General features: G+C 42.8%; 1 protein-coding gene across 5 annotated transcripts in view; it reads left to right on the top strand.

Moving 5' to 3' along the window:
* AOAH (acyloxyacyl hydrolase) overlaps positions 1-19,980 on the top strand; it is a 59,247-nt gene extending 39,267 nt beyond the window's left edge. For all 5 annotated transcript variants that reach the window (XM_015854235.3, XM_015854234.3, XM_015854232.3 and 2 more), the window contains exons 15-22: positions 3,749-3,785; positions 4,781-4,855; positions 8,760-8,932; positions 11,300-11,358; positions 11,439-11,498; positions 12,458-12,554; positions 15,446-15,522; positions 19,567-19,980. In XM_015854235.3, the coding sequence (XP_015709721.1) occupies positions 3,749-3,785; positions 4,781-4,855; positions 8,760-8,932; positions 11,300-11,358; positions 11,439-11,498; positions 12,458-12,554; positions 15,446-15,522; positions 19,567-19,695 (707 nt within the window). In that variant the 3' untranslated portion in view covers positions 19,696-19,980. The remainder of the gene's footprint in view (positions 1-3,748; positions 3,786-4,780; positions 4,856-8,759; positions 8,933-11,299; positions 11,359-11,438; positions 11,499-12,457; positions 12,555-15,445; positions 15,523-19,566) is intronic.
* Positions 19,981-22,362: the final 2,382 nt, after the last annotated feature.

Here is a 22,362-nt window from a genome sequence, read left to right as displayed (position 1 = left end):
TGGGTGAACAATCTGCTGAAAGATCAGGCTATGAAGGGTCATAGTGAAGTAACATCAGGCTGGTGACCAGGCTCTAGTGAGATTTCCCAGGGCTCTATTTTAGAGCCAGTTCTTTTCAGTGTTTTAATCTGGATGCAGCAGTTGAGTGCATATTAATTAAGTTTACAGATGATACTGAATTGGGAGGAGCTGTTGACTCCTTCAAGGGAACAGCGTGTTAAAATACCTCAGCAAAGATTAAAAGGGATTACTGTTCTGGCTTTGAATCCTTTATTAAGGTATAAACACCACAAAGAGGGGAAGAATGGTTTAAACTGAAGGACACTTCTGGTACAAGAGCATGGTTTTTCATTAATTATACCTTTGTTTGTAGTGGGAATCTTAAAAAAAGGTCAATACTTAAGAGCAAAAACCTAAAATCATCTTCAAAACAGAATAGGGGTGAAAAGAAACTATGAGTTGTTTCAAAATGGAGTTTGATTAAATTTGTCAAAGTGCTTTCTTGAAGGGACATGGCAATCTCCCTTTGAAATTAAGGTTTATTATGTTAGCTATTGTGCGCTGGGCTAAATGATGTTCCCAGCAGTATGCTTAAAAGATACTTGATTATTCTGTGATTATCACATTCTGTTTGCATTGTATTTAATTAATTTTAATGCTTCAGAAATTTGGCTGCAGGCATGAGGGGAAAATTATTCTCCTTGAGTGGATAATTTAGTTTAGGGGATATTTCCCCTCACAGACAACGAGTCCTGATGGCCATACATGAGGGGCACCACTGCCCCTAATGCTACCTAGAAATTTACTAAGTGCTAAATGCCTCCAGCCCCAACAGACAGTTGTCTCACTGGGTGGAATAGTTTCTCAACAGGCAACATGACACAAAATTCAGGCAAGGTTTTTCATTGGAGAAGTTCCCCTTGGATGCCAGCACCTCTGTCATGGGCAATCCCTCTGTATGCTTTCCTATTTTTTGATGCAAGTGGGATGTTTCAGAGACTTTTGGTCTTTGGAGCAATGTTTTCAGTGTCATGGTTGGCTACAGACACTCCTGACCTACTCAGCTGGCATTTGTAGTTGGTGGCATTCACGGTCACTGTCCCTCAGATAATTTTTCATGTGAGGGAATAAGAAAAGGCCAAATTAGAGGAAGCCAACCATTCTCATTTATATCCAGTTAACCTCAGTGTCTGATAACCTATCACCTTGTTTTCCTCTATTTCAGTTAATAGAAGTGGTTTCCTTTCTTCTATCTTCCCAATTCCCTCACAAACTTAAAATTAAAAAAAAAATAAAAAGAGAGATCTCATTGTATGCACCATTCTTTTTTATACTCTGCTCTCTCATACTCACACTGCAGTCTCCTATGTGATACAAAAGGAGAGGAGCCTGTGACGAGGCAAAAGAACGTGAAGAAAATTGAGAAGGGAATGAAAAAAAGGAGAAAAATTACAAAAGTGATAGAAAAATCCCAGAGTATCTTCCCCTAGCGTCTTCTCTTAATCATCACACTGAACACAGTATTGTAAGAGGCTTCCTCTACTTGCCTTGTTCAGCATAATAGTTTCAGAGAATGTGAGGAACAGCCATACAAGGGCTTGAGCAAGCAAACCAAGAAAAGCTCACCTTAGAAGAATTTCACGCCTTGTGAAACTTGGGGTTGTGGAAGTAAAACTGACCTTAATTAGCACCAAAAAATGCCACCAGTCTGAAAATGTTTGGAAAGTGACTAAGGGGAGATTAGTAGGGGTCCAGGAGGAGATGACAGGCATTCTGTCATCTGAAGTTCAGATACTTGTTCTGCCTGATCTCTTTCTTTTCTCTTGAATGTTTTCATCAGAAATTGCATCCTAGATCATAAAAATTTCCTTAATAACTCAGTTTACCCATAAGAAAAAGCTCTGTAAGAAAGCCCTTCATTTTCTCAGTCTTTTGACTTGATTTACAACTATGCTATTGCTGAGCTGCTTTCAACTATCTACACTCACACAGATAACACCTACCCAAGATGAGCCTCTTTTGCAAATGCATCTTTGATTTCTAGAGATCCCAATTAGTTTCTTTGCACTAACAGTGTGGCATCAGTTCAGGGAGTCATGCGGCAGCGTGGCTTAACAGAGAGATGCTGAATTCTTGATGAAAGAAAGGATATTAAGCAGAAAAAAAAGACAGCTAGCTGTTTTTCTGTTCCAAGCCATGTTTTCTAAGGGTTGTGTGGAGCACTTATTCTGCTGAAAAGGACTTCTCAACAGGAGAAGTGGATTTTGCTTGGACTAGCAACCCTCAAGAGAGAGACAGCAGAGAGAGACATTCATTTTTAGCCCTGAAGAACTGGATTATTTAAAACATAAAGGATTCCGTGATATATGCAGTTGGTGATAGTAACAAAGGCACTTCTATTCAAATGCAAAGTGTATTATTGCTACCTTAGGGGTTTATCTCTTAGATCTTTTCACAACGCCAGTCCAGTGGAGATTTAATGATGTTCTGCCCACAATGTTCCCCCCGCAAACCACAGGAGGACCGGATTTGCTCCTCAAAGCAAGCTTCAAGGCACTATGTGGGAAAAAGGAGAGAGCAGGGAGAAGCTGAGTGGAGTGTAATACAAGAAGAGGGAGAAAAGAAGAGAGGAATTGAAAATACAACAAAATGAAAGCAAGTACAATACATAGGGCCTGCTCCTCTGAAGTTCCTGAATGTTGCGGTGGGATGAGCTGGCTGCTTGCTGTCACAGTCCCGGTCCAATCCTGAACAAAGAACTATGCTTCTCCTGGCTTGCTTTTTTGCTGCCACTCCTGCTCTGCAGGTGATGCAGTTTGATGTGCATGCTGTGGACAGCTGGGATGCATACACAAAGCCTTTGAAGGCCTGCTAGAAAGTTTTATGCATAAAAGCTCTCTTGATTGGGAAATGCTTTTCTTATTCAAAGCATAAAAGAAATGCAGCAGACCTTTACAGATGCTTAAGTTTAGCTAGCTCTTTTCCCAGAGGAGGAAAATGTTGCACCCAACCATTTGGGTGAAATGCTAAGGAAATGCAGAGCTTTTATGGATGGTTGCAGCTGGCCTAATACTGTTTTTCATAAGTCTGCCATTGGTGGCAGGAGCAATGGAAACACCCCAACATTGGTGCCTAGTGCTGTAGCAAAGCAGGGAGTCTTTACAGAATCTTTCCCACTGCCAGCTGCCTTTCCAGAAGTGCACAATCTCACAGGCATCCTGTGTTGTAACTGCCAATCCTACTGCAGGCATCCTGGGTACCCTGGTATGTCAAAAATGGCTCTTGGTGCCTATGTTTAGGACCTGAATCACTCCCAATGTGACATAGCTGTGAGACACTTAGGAGAGTGAGAACAGTTCCTCTTGCAATTTATAGGAAAAGTTAAAAGTAGATCAACTGTTGACAAGTCAGGTTGGCTGTTTTACAAGAGACTACTATGTTCAACAGATGGGAAGAAGCTGACAGATCTAGATTAAAAGCCAGATCCAAACAACCCAGCACTTGTAAGTACTTGACTTTCTGCAGTCTGATATGTGAACTCAGGTGAGAGTCAGCAGGTACTGGATACAGCTTTACCTCCTAATGCTGGCACACAAAAAGGTTACAGAGGCACTTGCTGCTCCAATGTTATTTTTAATACTCCTTCATTCTTAGAAATGTGCAGTGAATTGGGTTTTGCTTTTCCCTTTGTTTGTCCCTGTAATGATTTTTTTTCACTGTTCCTCTTATTCCTGCTGCATATGATCAGGTGGTTCGTCACGAAATCTCCTCGGTTTAATAAAAAGGTGAGTGTTCGATGGGATTCTGAGTGCTGACTGCAGGTATGGAAGTGTGTGTGGGGTCCTACACCCTTAGAAGGAAGCAGCAGAGCCCTGCAGTGAATGCATTATCCACAAGTGCCACAAGAAGCACAACTTCGCCAGGCCGCTGTGCTCTGAAGTGCTGTGTTTCCTCTATAATACCAACATTCATTAAGAGAGGAATAACTCTTAAAATGTGGATATCACCAACTCCAAGGCCTTGAACTTAAACCAGTGGGGCATTTCCATTGATTTCATGAAAAGGCTGAGCTTTTCCTTAAATCCGTCCTATGGTTCTCACTGACCACTTTGATTCTGATTTGTAGCAGTGCAGACAGACATGGGTGTACTTGGAGTATTATCCCTGTATGGATATGACTGAGTAGCCACCAGATACCTAGAGAAAGAATCATTCCTTTCCAGATGAGTGTGATGCCCATGGAATGGTTGGGTTTGGTTTAGCCTTCTCTATGCTGATGCAGTTCACTCCTAAAAGATTTACATTTCTCTCCTGCAGAAAAAAAAAAACACACATTACTGAATCATTTCTCTCTAGTGCTGGACTTCAAACCACATCCTGATTTGACCTTGTGCCCAGTCCTATTCATAAATATAATTGTCAGCCACACATATAGTCTTATCTATAGTCTAATTAAAATTTTCACAGCTTGATTTACGTCTTTGCCCTGAAATGAAACTACTTGATTTGGCTTCTGGATAGCACAAAGACACAAAGCCAGCAAGAAAGACAGTGAAAGAAAGAAGTCCATAAGGGGCAAAAGGGAAAAGGAAAAAATTAATATGTGAGAGCCTTGATTAAAATATAAAACAACAGAAAAGTAAAAAAAACACCTAGAACCATAGTCATCTGAGCACTGGCAAAATCGGGACAAACTACTTCCAAATATGAACTCATATAGCATGTGATTCAGGCACTGAGAATGTATTTCCCACTAATATGCTGCTGATTTACCTTTCAGCTTGGCCAGAAACCAACTGTTGGACAATCCAGCCATAGTTATCTACGCTACAATTGGGAATGATGTCTGCAATGGGTAAGGTGGAAATCAAACTAGCTTTTATATGGCCATAAATTTGCTTCTTTAGAGTTCTCCTTGTTGCTTTGACATTTCTGTCTCTTTGCTTTAGGCTTCCCCTCGGTGATGTTTTGCTTTGCTGTTGATGTTTAGTCTTTGCTTCATTCTTACTTTTCTGCTGAAAGTACTGGTTATTGCTTTATCTGTATCCATTGTTGCTGCCTACCAGCCCTTGTTTAGAGCTTGTCTGTCTTTCTTTTACAAGCCAGTGATAAAGTGACCAAGGGCATGTTTGAAGTTGAATATTTCTTATTCAACTTGAAGTATGACAGCAACAGAAGAAAAAACCACAGCATTTATGCATGCATGTCTATCTTGCCAAGTGCACCATCTCCCACCAGATGGGATAGTGTGCCAGGCCTACCTTTTTTGAAGAACCACAATGTCGTCTCCTGTCAAGGTCAATTTCCATGCTGCCTCTGCTGCACACTGCCTGCAGGTTTTGTTGTGCTCTCCTGATGGCTTTTTTTCCCTTCTTTCTGGCTTTACTCACATCACAAGCTCAGCAGGAGAATGAAATGAAGCCTTCCAAACTAATGATTCTGGCACTGCCCATTCTGAACACTCACAAGGTTGCCCAGGGTTCATTGTTTTGATACTTCTCTTCCTCCCTTTATGACAAAACTATAGCTCAGAAAGTTCACACCTTGCAAGCAGGCCAATGCACAGCACACCCACACCCCAGCTTTGTTTTTGCAAGTGGACTGAAAGGGCTGTCTGTCTATTGAACATTATCTTCACCATGATGGATCTTCAGGTTTTCTCTTAAGCCAGTCTCACAGTTTGATCTGGCAAGCAGCTAAGCACCACATAGCTGTTCACTTGCTCCCTGTTACAGTGGTATGGTGAAGAGAAATGGGAAGTGCAAGAATTCACTGGATTGAGATAGGACAGTTTAATAAGCAAGAGCTGAAAGAAGGGGAGGGGAGGGGAGGATATAAAAAAAACCTAACTAACAAAAACCTCCAGTAACAACAATGCACAACACAGGTGATGCCCAACACAATCTCTCACCACCTGTTAACTAGCGCCCAGACAGTCTCTCTCAGGAGCAGCTGCTCCCTTGACCAGCTCCCCTACTTTTATTTCTGAGCTTGATCCCATGTAGTATTGGACAACCCCTTCCAGTTCCTTGCTCCCCAAACATGAAGAGCTGAAACATCCTTGGCCCTGTGCAGCACTGCTCAGCAACAACAGAAACATTGCTGTGTTGTCAACATAATTCTCATTTTAGTCCAAAATGCAGCACTGAAAATTATCTCAGCTGAAACCACAACAGCCAAAGAAATGAATTTGATTTAGGCTGATACTTTCAAACACATGTTTTAATATATGATTGTTGCCTTTAGGGGGGAGACCTCCCTAATATCTCCAGGACAAGTCTGGGGTTTTCCCCTACCACCTTCCAAGGTGACACTGTTCCCATGCTCTTCTCTGTCACCCAGTACACCCCCTTCCCCCATCATATCTAGTTTAAAGCTTTGCTAACATGCCTAGCCAGCTTGCTTCCTGGAATATTTGCAGCCCTTCTAGTCAGTTGATTCCCATCCACCATCAGCATTCCCCCTTTCTCAAGGCTGTGTGCCAAGCCATAGCACCCAAAGCCCTGAGTGTGTCACCGTTCACAAAGCCATACATTCAGCATGTCTGCCCTCCTTCTTTTGGACAAGGGGGAATGGTCTTAAACTGAGACAGGGGAGGTTTAGGTTAGATATTAGGAGGAAGTTCTTCACTGAGAGGTTGGTGACGCACTGGAACAGGTTGCCCAGGGAGGTTGTGGATGCCCCATCCCTGAAGGCATTCAAGGCCAGGCTGGATGTCATTTGAACCTTATGTCATCCACTTGTATGATACAAAACAGTATTTGTTACTGCTTTGTCGTGGTGCCCGTTACCTGGCATAGACACTTTTGTCTGCTCTGGCTCTCTTTGCTGTCTGTTTTCTTCCACAACATCCATAGCATCAAAAGAGTTGGTAGCTGCAGTGATCCCTGTGACTCCGGTAAAGAAAATACCACAGCTGGTATGGAAACATCACATTTCCACTGAATGGGATGGGGAACGCAGCAGGATTTTTTGTTGTCATCTGGTCACTCTATGGTCTGATAATATCCAAAGTGGTTAAAGAGAATGCACAGCATCCAGAATACCTGGCTTTAAGACACAAGCAAGACAAATAAAAACCTTCTCAGGACACCTTTGAAGAGCAGCAATTGTGTCTTTCTGGCCATATCCTGTATTTTACCTTCAGATGAGAGAATGATGTGTTGAGCACACTGGAGACACAATTCTTAGCCAAGGCATAGTTAAAATGCTCATATTTCATGTGAAGGGCAGGGCAATGAATTACATGGATTCTTGTAGAGGAGGAAGATAATGAAGCTGAGTGTGTGGTGCATGTTCCCAGTAGTCTCCACACTCTGAAAATAATGAGCACCACCAACTGCAGACACCGTGCCATCACTGCACCTTTTGGTTGCACTTGGGGCAACCTGCTCCAGCCTCTTTCCCAGCTTTGCAATTACAGCTTCTGCAGCAATCGCAATGGTTACAATGGCCCAGTTATGGCAGGGAAGAGCTGGAAAAGCTTTGTCCAGATTGCATAAGGCTCTGTGCAGTACCTGTGGTTCTGGGACATCCACGAGCTGCACTTGTCCTCCACTGTGCATTTGTGTATTGTAAGGGAGCAGGGAGCTTTGCCATATGAATGTCACATCAATTTCATCTCCCTCTGCTGTATTTGCTTACAATTGTGACCTTACATCAGAGCAGTATTTTGAAATTAAGTTTTGCAACACCTGCAAGTAAAAATGAAATAATTTAAGAGCAAAACTACAGACTTATCTCAAAAGTACTTTGCTTGGGTGACTGTCACAAGCATGAGCCTGAATCTTACTGCTCTAACCAGAAATTCTCAGACAGTGCAGAAGCACATACTGCACTAAGATCAACTTATAGGCCCAGGAAACTTGTCTAATTACTATCTTGCAGGCAAAATGTAGCCTGGTAAGGAATCTCAGATCCTTGATGGAAGAACATGGCACTGACATATTGGACTCAGTCCTCCCCAGAGTACAACCATTTCTAGTGCCTCAGTACAAAACACCAAAGGTTGTGAAGGCTTCTGCTCTTGCAGGGCACTCACCAGCAAGCAGTTCTTGTTCTTAGTCAACCCCATCTTGAGCTTGCCCTGCTCTTACTCACAGGGAAGCCGTACATCGGCTATATGGGGCTCATGGACTTTGACAGTCTCCAAGCCCCTGTACCACATGGAAGGTTTGGGGTTGCCTTCAGATAAAGGATTCTAGGAAAAGGCCTTTCTTTCTGAAAGCTTTGGTCAAGCTGAGTTGCACCTCCACAACACAATCAGCATCACCTCCCCAGCCCTTGGGAGAGATTACCTGCCTGGGGACATCTCCATCTGCTTGTCATCACCTGTTGATATGAGGCAATAGCACCTGGGAGAGATCAGGCGAGTGCTCTTTATATAATCAAGTGGTTGTTTTATCAATATAACAAGAGCAGTTTTCTCTAGGAAGCCTGGGGGAGATTGGCTTGTTTGTTTTTCTTATGTAAGTTGGAATTTATTTCAACTTCAGAGGTCACTCCACAAAACAAGACTGCTTGCCCGGCTGTGTTTTTAACAGCGAGAAGGCTTTTGTTTGTTACGATGAAATTCTGCATCGCTCATTATTATGGCAATAACAACGAGAGTCTAAAGAGCATTGCATCACTTCTACAAGGTTTTATTTAGCTAATCTAATATGGAAGAACAGATAACAAGAAAGTGCTGCTATTGCATGTACCTATTTGTAGGCGTAGCGTTGCCTGACACAATGCCCTGTTTGCACCCTCTTCTGCAGGAACCGGGACACGCTGGCTCACATGACCACCCCAAAAGAAATGTTCTCCAATGTCATGCAAGCTCTGCGATACCTGGACTCCCGGCTTCCAAACAGCAGCCATGTGATTCTGACAGGCTTGGTGGATGGACGCTTTCTCTGGGATAATCTGCACAACAGATATCATCCTCTGGGTAAATATGAAACGTTGTGGGGTCCCCTGGGTTATCACTCACTCGTTTCCTTTTCTTCCTGAGTGATTTATGAGTCTACTGGCATATTTCAAGCAAACCTAAGTAGTGGAGATCTGAAGAATATGAAATTGCCTGTGCAGTTGGATAGTCAACCCTGGCATGGAATAGAGCAGCTAGAGGGCAGATCCCTAAACATATGGTGTCCAAACCCAGTAAGCCCCAAACCATGCTCAACACAAAAAGTGGATGTAGAAACAAGCGGGGCACATGGTGAACACCTCCACTCTCTGACTGATGGATGTCTTGGTAAAACGAGGTGTGCACCAGGGCAAGATTAAGCCAAGGAGTTGCAAAAGACTGAGTAGATACTGGAGAAATAAATTTTTCACATGCACTTGGGCGTCTGCCACCTCCTGTTCTGCATATAGGTGTGATGACTGAAACTTCACACCATATAGGCATGTTTTGAGGCTTCCTCTCAGCACAGTGTTCCCCTAAAGTACCTCGAGATAAAGTTTGTTCTTATTATCCCACAATCAATAAAGAAAAAACATGAAATACTTCATCCAGGTAGCAAAGAAAGTTTTTAATGAAATACCAGTAACAAAAATCATAAAGCCATGGCATTTTTACATGTAGCAAAAGTGTGTTTGGTGTCTTCCATTCAAACGTAGACATGAGAAACTGTTGTGGCCATTCTGTTTCCAAGTTTCAGACTAAAAGTATGTTCCTTCTGATCTTTGGGTAGAGAGACCTTTCTTGCATCTGAATAAGAAGTTGTTACCATATTAGTCTTCATCAGTAAAGGGAGAGAAAGTAAATCACTTAATTAAGGTGATAGATTATATCTTCAAATAATTTTGGCTATTTAAGCTTTCAGGAGGCTTAGTGCCTGATTTCCCCAAGTTTAATCATTACCACAGGCACTATAGCTTCTGCTTGATATACTACAGGTCATTTTGCCCCACAAAAGTACATTCCTTTTCTCATGAAGTCTGAAATCTCTATTTCTATTGTTCTTCTATGATTCTCCCATCTACTCTGCCTAGATGAGGCCATATTTAGACTACTGTGACCAATTCTGGGCTTTCCAGTTCAAAAAAGATAGGAATCTCCTAGAAGGAGTCCAGTGAAAGGCCACAAGGATGATAAAGTTTGTGAAGCATCTCGCCTATGAAGAATGACTGAGTAACCTGGATCTATTCAGCCTGGGGAAAAGAAGACTGAGACGGGATCTGACCAATGTTTATAAATATCTAAAGGAAGATGGGAGACAAATAGATGAAGCCAGGCTCTTCTTGGTGGTGTGTAGTGATAGGACAAGGAGTAAAAGCCTAAAACATGAACATAGGAAGTTACACAAAAAAAGGTGGAAGAATTTCTTTATGGTAAGGGCGATGGAGCACCAGAACAGGCTGCCCAGAGATGTTGTGGAGACTCCTTCTATGGAGATATTCAAAACCTGGCTCGATGTCTATCTATTCAACCTATTATAGGGAGCTTGCTTTAGCAAGGGGGTTGGACTTGATGATCTCTTGAGGTCCTTTCCGACCCCTGTGATTCTGTGATCATCACCTTTTCTCAGATTAGCACTGTACTACTATTAAGTGAAAATATAAGGTGAAAAAAAACAAAAGGAAACCTCCATTTCTTCTGGCTTGGGGAGCCTGTGATAATAATAATTGTCACACAAATGCACTTCTTTGCTTGAGCGCATGTTTATCACAGGGGCAGTTCCTCTACTGCTTGTCTAATTATCAAAGATAACACGTAGCACTTTTGGCACAAGCCAAACCAGGAGCGATTAGCTATAGGGCTGGTTGGCAATTTTTCAGAGGGCTTCAATCACCTCAGAGGGAACCAATTAATCCTCAGCAACATGTTTTGCAGCGAGACATCACTCTGGCAGATCTTCCGACAGGTTTTGAGGAGGTTTCCCTGCTTGGCAGCCCATCAGGCTCCACCAGCCGTCACCCTGGCTTTCTGTCAAAATACCCACCTGGGCTCGTGTAGACCAAACCCATTGGCTGCGGCAGCCATTTGCACCACAGACCTCCCCCAACAGCCCATGTCAGAACCTGGCACTTGGGACTGTGTGGGTCTGGGACAATCCCACCAGCCCTTGATGTTTGAGCTCTCCTGCTGTAGGGTGGATGATCCCTGGATGTAGGGTGAGATAAGAAGGAATCACACCTGTACCATGTTGCTCCTATAATGCAACCCAACGAACCCATTTCATTTGGGTCCTATCATACTCTGCAGTTCCTGGAACAGCAATGACAAAATCTGGGGATGTGTGGAGCCACAAAGCAAAGTCATGACCTGTGGCCACTGGGCATGAAAAGTTTCCCTCTCTGTGTTTTGCAGGGCAGCTGAACAGAGACGTCACCTACAGCCAACTGTACTCTTTTCTCAACTGCCTTCAGGTAAGGTCTCCCTTAGTAGTACCCTTGTCCTCCTCACTCGTTTGCTTGTCACTGACCCCCTACCTCCCCTGCCCACTCAGGTGAGCCCCTGCAGCGGCTGGCTGACTGCTAACGAGACCCTCAGGAACCTGACCTCAGAGGTAAGGAGAAATGACACCTGCAGGCTCTCAGAGCACAGCACAACTAACCTGTGTTCATCTTGTGATCCCTCAGCTGTCCAAATTCGTTCTCAAGAGGCACGATCTCTCTGAGGTCCCCATCATCTCCATGAGACAAAAACATTCAGGGTCTTGCTCTTTGCAAAGAAATTCTTTGATAAGGAAACTGCTTACAGTGATAAGCTGATGGCACAGATTTTGCTGGCAGCAGAAGCAAATCCATGGCCAGGGCCTGCACCGGTGTCCCTCAAGCACATTGCTCCTGGTGACATGGTCAACATAAAATACGGCCTTAATTTTGCTGGAGTTTACATACGCTTTTCATTGTGTGCTCCATCCCTCTTGACTTACTAAACACATTTCTAAATCTTTGCAGGACTGCACTTGATGCGTTAGCACCAACACCACAGGACAAAAAGGGCATGTAACTGCTGTCCACAAACAGATCTATGACTGCAGGGCAAGAGTCAGTCTCCCTTCTGGCTTCCTCTCTGAAACTAATTGTCTATGTTATCATCCAAACTGTACACGTTAAATATTTAGGAGATCTTAATCTCTGTTACGGCTGTAGAATTCACCCTGGATTTATCAGTTGGGTCAGTGGCTGATGGAGGTGATTTACTCCACTGAGAATAAGAGCAGAATATGGCCTGGCCAGTTGAGCATTAATGCCATTGATACAGCAGCAGGAAGGAAATGAGAAAGGAGAACATTTAGCCTCTATAGAAAGTTTTTGTCTTCCTTAAGAGGAACTGGGCTGCTGCTCATCAAAAGGCCCCTGAAATAAGAGACCCTGAACAATTATAAAGGAGCAGGGCCATTGCTAAAAGAAATTTCTGGTAAAATAGCTATGTGCCATGTTAATCTTATTATCTGAGTTGGTGCAGTCTGCAGTGGCATAGTGCGTTGTGAGTTGTCAATACATTGCCTTAATTCTACAGAGAGCTGAACAACTATCCAATGTCCTGAAAGAAATTGCCAGAACTCAGAAGTTCTCCAACTTTGATGTTTTCTACATGGATTTCCCACTGAAACAAAGTAAGTGGCTTTTTTCCCTCTCCTTTCTCAAGTGGTACTCAAACCCCATGCCAGGACGCTAACCCATCCTGGTGTGTTAGCTCTGCACCAAGGGCAGGTTTTCTCAGTCAGTTTCCCTCCCTGAGAAATGCAGCCCCCTTCCCTTAGCTCTGTGCTTCCAAAAGCATCTCCCTCAGTAGGAAATGGCTTTTCTCCTGTGTTTCCTTTAACACCAAAATACTACTCTATTCTGACTTGAGGGACTTGCAGCACTCACCCTTATGTGATCTTAAGTGACACTATGTGAGCACATTCCCTAAATCACTTTCTTCTACTGCTGACACAGTACAAACAGAGCTTACAGTACCGCATATCACAGGGAAAGCAGAAGCACTCCTGACAAATCAGCGGTAGAAACAGTCTTGTCTCCTCCCTGCAGGCACCAAACACTGTGTAGCCACTTCTTCCCCAAGGTGATTGTCCCCATCCCTCAGCCCACAAGCAGTAGATCCAGTTTGACCATCTTGGGGCTTCCTCAATAACACAGACTTTTAGATTCTATATACAGCACCTAATAATTAAATAAAAAAAGTCTGATCTGCACTTCCTTATTTTTGTATTCACCAAGAGGTCCTGCTTGAAAAATTATGCCCGAGGACCATATGTTCTTTTTTTTTTTTCTTTCTTTTAATGACATTTTAAATCTCAGAACGTAGACAGATAGAAGTGGAGCCACGAAGGCACAAAAGCAGCTGGCAGTACTTCAAAGTGTACATCTCTAACACCTCTCCCAGTCAGCGTCTGCCCATCCTCAGAAGCACAAAGCTGCTGAGGCACTGAGGACTATTGCAAAAGTCTCAGCCAGAGCCAAAACCCATCAAACTCACAAATGTATTTTATTCTCCACGACCCAGTTCCGGGAGCTGGGCTGGGTCTCACGCAGAGCACACAGAGGAGGAGGTAAAGTTTAGGGGATGGGATTTTATCCATCCAAAACTGAAACTCAAAGATGCCAACCCCACTGCCAAGCCTGATATCATAGCAAAGAGCTTCAAGGTGGCCAAGTGTTTGCTAATTAATATTTAACAAGGAATTGGGATTTGGAACCAAACTACCTGCTGGGTAGGCAAATTACTTTAATAAGTTAAATTGCTAACTTTAGGTAATTTATTTGCTTTCACAAAAAAGAAACGTTCAATATAATTTGCCATTCTTGATTACAATGCATTGAATAAATGAGGCAAACAAATGCACATGCACATACAAACACCATCTCTGACAGACACTCTGCAAAGTTTCCCGCAGCCCTGCAGCCAGCGATGTGCGCTTCCATCAGTAAAGCTGTCAGCTCGTGGATGCACTCAGAAGCAAGCTGGGGCTGCTGGCCTACTTTCTGCTCTCCTCCTGAAGCAAGAGCAAATCCTCCCCAGACATCAAATATTTAGCAGTGGTTGCGTGCTGTGGTGAGGACAATAGTTCTAGGCAGGCATGTGCCAAGATGTACACAGCCGCTCCCAGCTTTCTTGGATGGAGCCTTCTTGATTATATAGTATTTATTGGATATTTAGGCGGACATTCAAGCTGAGATGTCGCCCTTGGCTTGAGAACTTAAGTGGTTATGTAAAGAAGTGGTGCAGTAACACAGGCTGGTTTTGCCTTCTCCTGGGTGTGGATGCGAGCAAGCTCTGGCCTAGCCTAGCCTAAGAAATAGGCACTTTTAAGGCAATTGCTGGATGCTCTCAGTTGGTATCTATTTGTCCAAGAACAGCTCCCGGATTTTCAGAGGTCAAGTATAATAATAGACCAAACTGACCTTTGTTGCCAGAAATTTTGCTCACCTATCTTACCTGCTGTTTCTGGCACTGGAAGGGGAGTCCATCTAAAGTAAAACCCAATTCACAGCCTCATATCTGATGTAAGGCATCATCTGTAATGGGCTGGGCAAACTCATGCCATGTGTGTTGTGTGTGAACCCAGCCCCTGGTGTAACATAGGATGAACATTTCATTATGCCCAACATACCACAGTTTTGAAATAAACTTCTGAGCCCTGTTCTTCAAAACAAGTCACTTCGGTGTTGAATAAGGCATCACAATTACATTCCTACAGTTAAAGCAGGAATGCTGCCAGTCTATGAATTCAAGACCAGAATGAGGAGCAGAGAATCACTACTAACGCTATTAAGAATTGTTAATCTATCCTTATAGAATAAACTATTGAATTTACAGTCTGTTAATGCTGTATCCACTGGTCCCATGTTTGATCGCTACAGCGCTTCTGAAGAAGGCGAGCTTTTTGCTTCTCTAATGGCTCTGGGGCTCGCAGTAGAGCATCATTTGCATTGACTGTCATGCTTATGTAATTCAAAAGGTTATTTTGTTGGAGTTGAAAAAGGCCATTGGGAAGAAATGTAACTGAAAGTGACATCCCATTCCTGCAGTCATCAGCCCCTGTGAATACTGTGTTACCATCTCCTTCTCTAAAAAGCACTGTTTTCTTTAGCTTTTCCTTTCATATATGTGTTTCCTGCTCTGCTGAAGCTGCAACTAAAGTGGAAAATACAAAAGTATTAGATCAGTACTAAATAATTTATAGCTTTGCTCACTACAGCACTGGTTTTATTGTAGGGAAAGGGAATTGTTTTACAATCATTTACTTTCAAAGCACTTCCTTGCTTAAATATTTCAGATTTAAGAAAAAAAAACAAAACCAACACAACAATAAAATCTTAAATACTGCCCCAAGGAGATGGAGATTGCATGCAGTAATGGCTGTGACAACTTTATATAAATTATCATAATCTTCACCCAGCGCTGTTGTGAGCTTAAAAGTACTGTGGGCATTTGGAGGAGGATGGGGAGGTTCCTATCCCAGCGCAGTGCAGTAACCCCTCCTTTTTTTGTGCTCTGCAGCAGCTGAAGAGTGGCACAAGATGGGCGGTGAGCCCTGGCAGCTGATTGAGCCAGTGGATGGCTTCCACCCCAGCCAGGTAAAATCCTTGAGGTGATGGCAGGGAGTGATGTGGAGTATGATGTGAGCATGTCAGTGTCTGACTGTGGTGTCTGGCTGTCCTGCAGAGGGGATGGTGGACTGATTCTGTCCCTGCCCCTAATCATGACCATGACCACAATGTTGACCCTGCTGGTGCCCATGTCCATTCATATTTCCCATGTCCATGTCCCTTTCCCATACCCCTTGTCCATGTTCAGGCCCCTTTATCCCACATCCTTGTCCTCCAAGGCAACAGATCCCCTAACATATCCCAGATCAAAGGATTCATTTTGAAGCTATACATGTAAACTGGTTTATGTTCTGTGGCTGTGTAACTTCCATCCCTATTCTTTTTGCCTTCAAGGAGGGGTGGCAAGGGAAGGTTTGCAGTCAGAAATGGATGAAAGGAGAGGAGAAATAGCAGCTCAGCTGTCACCCCATGCTTGGGCTCACTGGTCTTGTGCTAGGTTTGCCTAGTTGCCACCACATTTGCTTTTGGAGTACACCTTTCTGTACAATGTTTTAAAAGCAACCAGCTCTTAAATCCTGCAATCAACTGCAACACAATTCTTTCTCTATAGCTTCAGGTTTCAAGCACACACATATTTGGAAACAAATGCATACTTGAGATTTGAAAAGTGAAGCAAAAGAGTGTCCCAATTATGCCTGCTCGGCCACCAGGCACTGCCACAAGATAGCTGCAGGGAGATACAAGTTTACAGCCCAAGGACATTGGGAAAGCGTGTCTAGATTTTTTTTCTGCCGGCCTTTTGAAGGGAAGCAATTAGAGAAAACTTGGCAAATGAAACGGGTGTGAAAACAGTGATGAAATCAACCCTATTCCCAACCCTGCCATCTGGGGAAACTGCATACTGAGAGAGTCAGGAGGTGAGCAGATAGATAAGCTATTTGTGGTAGTTTTTACACTTTAACCTGAAGGTGTACCTGGCCACCAGCAAGAGGCCACCACAGGAGCCAGGCTCACCAGGTCACAGCCTGTCCAACACGCTCCTGCCCACATGCTGCAAGGTGGTATGGCATGGAGCCCAGCAAGCATTTGTCTTGAAGGGAACCTTCCCAAGCTAGAAGAAAATGACAGAAGGGCATGGAAGGGCAGCTGCAAGCCTACACATCCAACTGCTGCCGTATTTTCTCCCTCCAGTCCTAGCATCCTACAGTCATTACCATCTCCCTCTCCTGCTGCTAGGATGACGTTAATGCTTTTATAGGTACGTCTTCCCATACAGTCAAGGTGCCAGCTGTAGATATGCCTCACTTCAAGTGAGTTATTTCCCTTCTAGGATTTATTAATTAGCCTTATCCAAACATCCACCACGTTAAACCCATTTTTCTTTTCCTGCTATTATACACAAGCCTGTTATCAACACAGCAATGTTTGGGCTGAGACACAGCACTCTGCTCTGAACGAACGGCTCTCACGGTACAAAGCAGGGGAAATTTGAGCACAGCATGATTTTGAAGAGTAAGCTTGAGAGACATGACAAACAACTCGCTCACTCCTCATACAAGTTTAATTTAAGGTTTGACTTCATACCAGCCTCTGGCCAGGTACAGTTTTAACTCCACTTAATGCTGCCTAGCACAAGTGCATTGACACCCTGCGGCTTGCTGAAGGATTGAGGTCTCTTACTTCCATCTCTGCAGCAATTCCTCATTCGTCACGTACAGCTCGGCAAATAAATATGACAAATAAGTCTTTGCCTGGACAATTTTGCTGCATTTTTCTCAAAGCATTTGACAAATATTCACAAATGTTTGAAGTGAGCAGCAGTCTGAGGAAAGCGTATGCATTTTAGCTCTTGCTAGAGGAACACCATGATTGATCCTCAGTGCTAGTGAAACTCCTTTGGGCAGGAGAAGTCTGAGCCCTGCCCCTGGGGTTCCTTTGCTCCTTATCTGGTCTCCCATTAATGACAGAAACCAATAACTCAGTGATATAACAATGTATCTGATAGAGCATTTTATTTTTTAACCAAAACTCACAGATCAGGCTGTAAGAAGACGAAAATCACACCATTTAACGCCTAAAATCAAGGCACTTAACTCAGTCCTCTTTAGATCCCTCTAGAGTAATCTCTGAGACAGCGCTCCCTCAGGTCCTGCTCAGTTGCCCTTGGAAGAAATCTGATTTTCTCTTCCGATTGATGACAGAGGGAGCCCAGGGAGTTTTTCAGCATCTCTTCCATTCTACAAATCTCACTGCAAACCATCCTGAGTGCCAGATGGCTTCAAGGACATTGCTTCTCTCTGGAACAGCTGATGGCTTTGTTTGTATGGAACGGCCATGTATTTCAACAGGATCCCGTACAAATTACTTCATTTCTTACTTTTACGAAGTTACCGCAGAGAATGTGAAAGCCCTGAGCATCACAAACTGTAAACTGAGATGCTTGGAAGAGTCTTAATGATTACGTACAGGCAGGAAAGCACAGCTTGACTGTGATTAGATTTTCCCTTTTTTCTTTCTTTAAGTCTGAGCAAAACACATTATAGCCAGGAAACAAGAAAAGAAGGGAAAAAAAAAAAAAAAAAAAGGAAAGGAAGGGAAAGGAAAGGAAAGGAAAAACGAAACCAACACATATCTGATTAGTTGTGTATTTACACTTTGCTGAGGAGTGTTCCCATCCCCATCTTCATGCAGAAGAAAGAAAACAACCAGAAGTTGCTGACACGGCACAGCCACCTCCCAGTCACAGTCACCCAGGGCTACATGAGGAATGTGGGCAGCATTTGCTTTAAAGGCTGATTGGGATTTGTCAGCCTCGTAGAATCAGCCTCATCATCGCCTCTTGGGTCGCTTTAGGAATTTGCTCCAAGAAAAGAGACTGTGTTACACAATTTCCCCTATCCCTCTCCACTCCCCAGTGTCCCTGCTTAATGAGATCACAACCGACAAGAGTCTAAGAGCTTCTACCCTACAGGTGTGCCTTTTTGTGCATGAGCTCCCAATAAAAGAAAGTTTTCTTCTCCTGGCTTCTCTGGGCCCGTCGTTACTTCAAAAGCACAGCATTACAAAGAAGCGTATAAAATTTCCCCAAAGGCTCCAGCCTGTTCCCCAACATTGAAACTTTAGTTCAAACAATTTGGTTCTATGAACCCACCTTGGCCCTTAACAAAATGGCCTATTTAAGACTCATTTAGCCCTATTTAAGCCTCATAGTTAACGTTAGTGTGAGCTTTAGGGTTGATTTATGTAATTGTCAAAGTTAAAACAGAAATGCATTTAAGCAAAGCGTGAAAACTTGTATAAAGGTGAATCAGGCTGTTTCCTCTTTCCCTTCTTCCTACCCTTGATGTTTTTCACCCTAGCAATACAGTAGAAACAATTTCTCTCTAGTGATTAACTTCTAGGGCAAACACTCCATGAAAGGCAGAGCGGTTCTGATAGTGAGGAGAAGAACTATTTTACCACTTTCCAGCAGCTCTCCTGGGAAAAGGCTCTGAAGGCGACCAGAAGCAGCTGTGAACTCACAGAATCAGAGGTGGTTGATTTTGAACCTGGATATAATTGGACCTCTTTTTTCCAGCACCTAGGGTTTCTTTATAGGATATCAGAGTGAATAGTTATTAGAAGTATCAGAGGAAATCAAGAGCTTGAATTCCTTTGGACTGGCAAGAAATTTATGCATTATATCCAAGCAGTGCTTTTGAAAAACTTTCCTAATTGTTCGGAGAAAAGAAGTCAGATCCTATGGCTTTCAAATAGAAGTTTGTTGCCCAGACATCTGAGGTGTCAGGAAATTGTTGGAGACCTGGTGCCTGCATTTATCAGCTCTCCATTTTCCTGTAGCTGACAAAATAATTTGCTAAGACAAAGGATGTCATATTTGTAATAGAAGGTGGAACTTTGTGCTTGCAAATTGCACTTACATTCTCATCCTTAAAAAGAACTGTTTAATATAAGTAATATGGGAATATAAGAAAGGAGTCTTCTTTCTGGTGGGGACTCCTTAGTGCTGGTATGAACCACCTGTGTTGTATAGACACAAGAAATTGACAGTATTATTTGTGATGTTTGCAGATTGCTGCAGCCCTGGGAACAGGCATTACCTGGCAGAAGGCACTACATGAATGGCCTCAAGTACTTGGAAAGGAGAATCCATTCAATGACCAGATTGAAGCTATATTCAAAGATCAAGGTGGACATTGACTCCCCGCTTGATGAAGCCATGGCTTATGGTGGTGCTTCCCAGTACATTCCAGGAAACAGAGTTGTTAGAGACCAAAAAACAGAAAGAAAAGAAGAGGAAGCAAGTTATCAGTGCCAAACTTCTTTTTCTGTTGTTCAAAATAGCAGCACAAAGAGCCAACAGAGCTGAAGTTAGCATGACTACATTCTTTTCAGTGTTGCATCTCATACCGCAGTCATCCACCTGCACAAGTAGGCAAGCTTTTCTGTGGAGCTTCAAAAATAAAAATCAAAGGATACCTGCCAGCTAGAGCGCTTATTGTGACTGGTTTGCACATCCAGAAGGTTTTTTCAACATAGAGCAAACATCATTGCTGTCCTTGCAGGACATCATTTCTGGCCTTTCCGTTTGCACTGTTTCAACAGCTAACCTGATCCCAAAAGGGACAGGGGGGCATCCGACTCATTTTGTTACTATAAATTGTGTATGTGCAATTGCCCTGACTGGCAGTACATTATTTAGCTGCTATTTGCTTATTAAAGTGTGCCAGGAATAACAAGGCACTAGGAATTAGATTTGCCTGGCAGGATCAGGTCAGCCTGAGCACACGTTCTATTCCCCACCAGTAACAAGCTGGTAACCTTACAACCTTCAATGTATTTAAAACAGATTACTTTTTAAAGCTCTAACACATCTTCACTCTCTTGCTTCATAACAAACACAAGATGCTCTCTCCTGCTTGTTATGCTGGCATGCCCTCAGGAATCACTGAAGGTAATGGGTAGCTCTTACCCTCTCTGCTTCATAAGTAGAATCGAAGATTGAGAAATAGAAGTGGTCTTTACACCAGCTCACCCAATATTACTGTAGAAAAAAAATAGAGAAAGAACTCACTACCACAACAAAATACCCAATCAATCAGAATGGGAGACAGCTCACTCTCAAATCCCTCATTAAAAACACCACCAGGATAAAAATCAAGTTCATCCACCTCTGGTTTTGCTATAGATCAGATACACTAGGACAATGCCTATGGAATTGTGTCAGGTAGTTTTCTGTACACCAATAAGGAAATGAAGCAATTAAGAAGGGGGAAGAAAACAGCATGTGTTTAGAAACCAAATTTTCAGGCAGTCTCATTGCAAATGGCTGTGTTCCATTTTAGGTTAGGTTTTAATAATGTCAATTAGGAGTTATAAAAGCTTGTGAAAATGAAATTTCCTCAGTTAAAAAAAAGATTCATTGCCCAGAGCAAAGCGCTTTCTATTTGTAGAATTTCTTATTAGTAAACATGGAAATTGTGAACCACGAAAAAAGCCTTCTAACAAAATCAGAACATTCTCTCAGTCAAGAGACCTGAAACCTCCCTGAAACCTCCAAAGGCAAATCTCAAAGCTCTCAGATTTGCCCTATGCCAGATGCAGTCCTTGAGGGACTTCACAAAACAGGCTCACCCTTGCCTGCAGGACCCCTGAACAAACCTCATCCTCACGCTTCAGCAGCAAACTCTGCAGTTCAGCATTAAAATCAGGCTGGATGCAAAAAGTATTACACAAAGCAGTAACTATTTGCAAATAGAGAGGAACTGGGGGGTTCTTAAGCCACCATCTGCATCTCTGTTATTTAAAGAAATATTTAAACAAAGATCTGCATCATTGACCATCAAACAGTGGTAACTGAACACCATATATTTAAATAGCTGATTCTGACAATCTAAAGCAGCAGCACATGATGAATTGTACTCTGCTCCCTTCACTGTTTTGATACTTAGATTGGGTGATTATGACACATGTTATTAGTTATTCCATTTGTATTTTTACAAGAATTTAATGCTTTGTCATCTGAGGAATTTTTGAGGTAAATAATTGCATCTATATCTACCAAGAGCTACTTGAATGCCCTTGGTCTGGCTTCTTCCAAAAGGCTCAACTAAATACAAGAAAGATCCAACCTGTAGAGCAGACACCTCTTATCCTTCCATGACATTTCTGTCTGAACCTTTTCAAAACCTGTAGCTGTATTTGGCTTTCCACTTCAGAAACAGAAAGAAAATCCTGGAGGCCCTGCATGCCCTATGCAGAAAAATGAGTACAACCACTTTCTAACGTTAAGAGCATAAATGTTAAGTAGAATGATTGCTCGTGTTTCTGCTTTCAACATTCATCGAGGCTTTAATGCACCAGCAGTCAAACTAATGCAAGAATCTACTCCCCTCAACCAGAATTCTCCTTGTTCCCTCATGCTTACCTTGTAGTGATCAGAGAACACCACTGCCGCCATCTCTGAAAAAGAATGTCACTGCTCACCCCTAGAATTGGGAAAATTGGGAAGATGGGAGAAGGTTCGTGAGCAGAAAAATCTCCATTTACACTAAGCTCACGTCACATGCTTCTACCTGCAGTAGTACAGGTGACCATCGCTTGCAGCTTGTGCTTGGAACACACCATCAAGGCCAACTGTTCCATCTTGCATAAACTGTAACAGGTAACATATTTCCCTATTGAGAATATTAGTTTCAACAATGTTTAATAGCCCACTTAAGCTAAACAAAAGTAGGACACTTATTTCTATGTTCATGGATTCTTGCTTCATATCTAATGATTTTAACATCTCATTGGAAGAATAAGGTGAGTGGATGGTCTACCATGTATCCGTGGATTAAATTCACTCTTCCTCTGTTTATGTTG

This window comes from Coturnix japonica, chromosome 2 (genome assembly GCF_054131305.1).
Source record: "Coturnix japonica strain WE chromosome 2, WE-NBRP24, whole genome shotgun sequence".
NCBI classification, from domain to species: domain Eukaryota; kingdom Metazoa; phylum Chordata; class Aves; order Galliformes; family Phasianidae; genus Coturnix; species Coturnix japonica.
This window is presented reverse-complemented; position numbering and strand designations above follow the sequence as displayed.